General features: G+C 35.1%; 1 protein-coding gene across 1 annotated transcript; it reads left to right on the forward strand.

Moving 5' to 3' along the window:
- Nucleotides 1-633: 633 nt before the first annotated feature.
- On the forward strand, nt 634-2,677 carry LOC107656886 (protein NLRC3; the record flags this gene model as incomplete). Its single annotated transcript, XM_016444827.1, has 3 exons — nt 634-746; nt 1,540-1,735; nt 1,824-2,677. Coding segments are annotated over 3 exons (1,163 nt in total), but the record flags the coding sequence as incomplete, so codon positions are not given.
- Between the last annotated feature and the right edge of the window lie 6 nt (nt 2,678-2,683).

Below are 2,683 nucleotides of genomic sequence, written 5' to 3' on the forward strand. Positions count from 1 at the left end.
ACTGGATGCAACAAATGCCTCGTTTGTAATGGGTTTTATTGGTTTTGTCTCATCGCAGCGGGACACGGCATCACAGTATGGTAAGGGGCGTAACATTTCCGTCACACGCTTGAGGTATTCGGCCAATCACAACGCACTGGATAGCTGGCCAATCAGAGCACACCTTGCTTTTCAAACCGATGAGCTTTGTAAAAATTTACACGTTTCAGAAAGGCGGGGCATAGAAGAGAAAAAATAATGTACATTATGTGGAAAATAATGTGTTTTTTTAACCTTAAACCGCATAAACACATTTTATTACACCAAATACACAAAATAATGTTCTTTTTAGCAACATCATATGACCCCTTTAAAATACTTTGCATCCAATAAACCAAAAGGATCAAAAGAAATACATGTCCCTCAAAAGACATAATTTGTTTTGTCATGTCAGTTGAGTGATGATGATGTTGACTTTGGCTGCGACCTTCTGACATTTTCTGTCATTCATATGTGATGTTGTCAGTCAGTTTTTCAGAGATTAAGGGCATTTGTGTGTGCTTTCGTGAAATAAACAAAAAGAGAAAACAAAATACAATTATACTGATGTTGAGAATGGATTTGTTTGCAAAAAAAAAAAAAAACTTTTTACAGATTTCTCTAATATCGGAAATTATTTTGCTAACAGGATTCAATATGAGAAATCAGACTTCCAGAATTACCGCCTCAAAAAGGATTTAAGAGAAAGTCTTGTCTGGATCTTACAGGTGGGGAAAAATATTGTTTATATTATTAAATAAAGTTAAACTCTTTTTCGTGTTGGTGGAGGAATATCTCATAAAAACAACCTCTACAGCTTTCATATCGGCATGTCTTGTGCTGTTATCAGTAGGAAGATACACACAATCTATTCTAACTTAAATTACTTAAGAAAATGATTCAATTAAAACCTTAGTTAAAGTTACAGTTATATGCAAACAATATTTAGCAACTTTGCAGCTATGCATGATATACAGTCATATACAAAATAATATACAGTCATATGGACATTTGGAAATGTTCATTTTCCCTAACTCAATTCTGGTAATTGTTACTTCTTTTTTTTTTTTTACTGCTTTTTTCTAAGTTTACTAACATTCAGTGTTGCATCAATATAATCAATGAGTCATGTGAAATTGCAGCAGCAATGCTCATAAATCAGTAGTGGCAGTGTGCCTGCTAAATTGCATATAGGGAAAACACTGGTTTGAAATTTTTCAAGGTACTTTCAATAATTTTACTTAAAATGACTGCATAAAGTTTGATATGATAACTGATGGTAACCCATGATAACTGATGTTCTAAAATTATATTAGATACTGATGTTCTAAAAATGTAATTTTTCGTCTATACCATTCCATTGCTATTTTGTAGTTAAATTTCTCACATTATCACAGCTTTTTTTTTAAATGCTTTTTACTGCTGCCTGTCTGTAACTTGTTTAACCTCATGTTCATATGTGGATGTAAGATTTAATTACATTTTATTGTTGTAATCTTTGTTTTTATGCTTTGATTTTAGGACCTTGAGTACAAAATAATTGCATTTCTGAAGAATGAGCTGAAAAGGTTTAAGAAAATGTTAAAAAAAGAGAACACACAGTACTTTGTTCAGGACTTTACAGAGGACATGTGCAGTGTCAAAGAAGCAGCACTTGATATCACACTTTACTTCCTAAAAAGTATGAAGCAAGATAAACTTGCAGACAATCTAAAAGGTAAGAGGCTCATGAGCATCTGTCATACTGTCACTTATAAAATGAGGAAAGAAAAGTAGGATCAAATGTTTTTGTTGCGTTTGTTTAGATGAGCTGGTCTTCATTCATCAACGACAACTTAAATCGAACCTGAAGAAAAAGTATCAATGTGTGTTTGAAGGAATTGCAAAGCATGGTGACTCTACACTTCTGAATAACATCTACACAGATCTCTATATCACTCAGGCTGGTAGTGAACAGATCAATACTGAACATGAGGTAAGACAGATTGAAGTTGCTTCCAGGCGTCATGAAACACAAGAGATACAGGTTGAATGCAAAAATTTGTTCAAAGCATCTGAACAAGACAAGCAGATCAGAACGGTACTGACAAAAGGAGTTTCTGGCATTGGAAAATCAGTCTCTGTGCAAAAGTTTATTATGGATTGGGCTGAAGGAAAAGAAAATCAAGATATCAGCTTCATATTTCCTCTTCCTTTCCGGGAGATGAACTTAAAGGAGAAAGAAAAACAAAGTCTGATGAGTCTTGTAAGTCAGTTTTTCCCAGAGACAAAAGGACTGAACCTTACAAGAAATGATAAATTCCAAGTCCTGTTCATTCTTGATGGTTTGGATGAATGTCGTCTTCCTCTGAACTTTGACGGTAATGAGACATGGTCTGATGTATCGTCACCAGCCTCTCTGGATGTTCTCCTAACTAACCTCATCAAGGGAAATCTGCTTCCTTCTGCTCTCATCTGGATCACCACCAGACCAGCAGCTGCCAGTAAGATTCCTCCTGACTGTATCGATCGGGTAACAGAGGTCAGAGGATTCAATGATGCACAAAAGGAGGAGTACTTCAAAAAAAGATTCACTGATCAGAATCTGGCCAGTGAAATCATTGATCACGTAAAAAAATCAAAGAGTCTGTTTATCATGTGCCACATCCCAGTCTTCTGCTGGATT

Source organism: Sinocyclocheilus anshuiensis, unplaced genomic scaffold, assembly GCF_001515605.1.
Source record: "Sinocyclocheilus anshuiensis isolate Anshui unplaced genomic scaffold, SAMN03320099.WGS_v1.1 scaffold14086, whole genome shotgun sequence".
In the NCBI taxonomy this organism is placed as follows: domain Eukaryota; kingdom Metazoa; phylum Chordata; class Actinopteri; order Cypriniformes; family Cyprinidae; genus Sinocyclocheilus; species Sinocyclocheilus anshuiensis.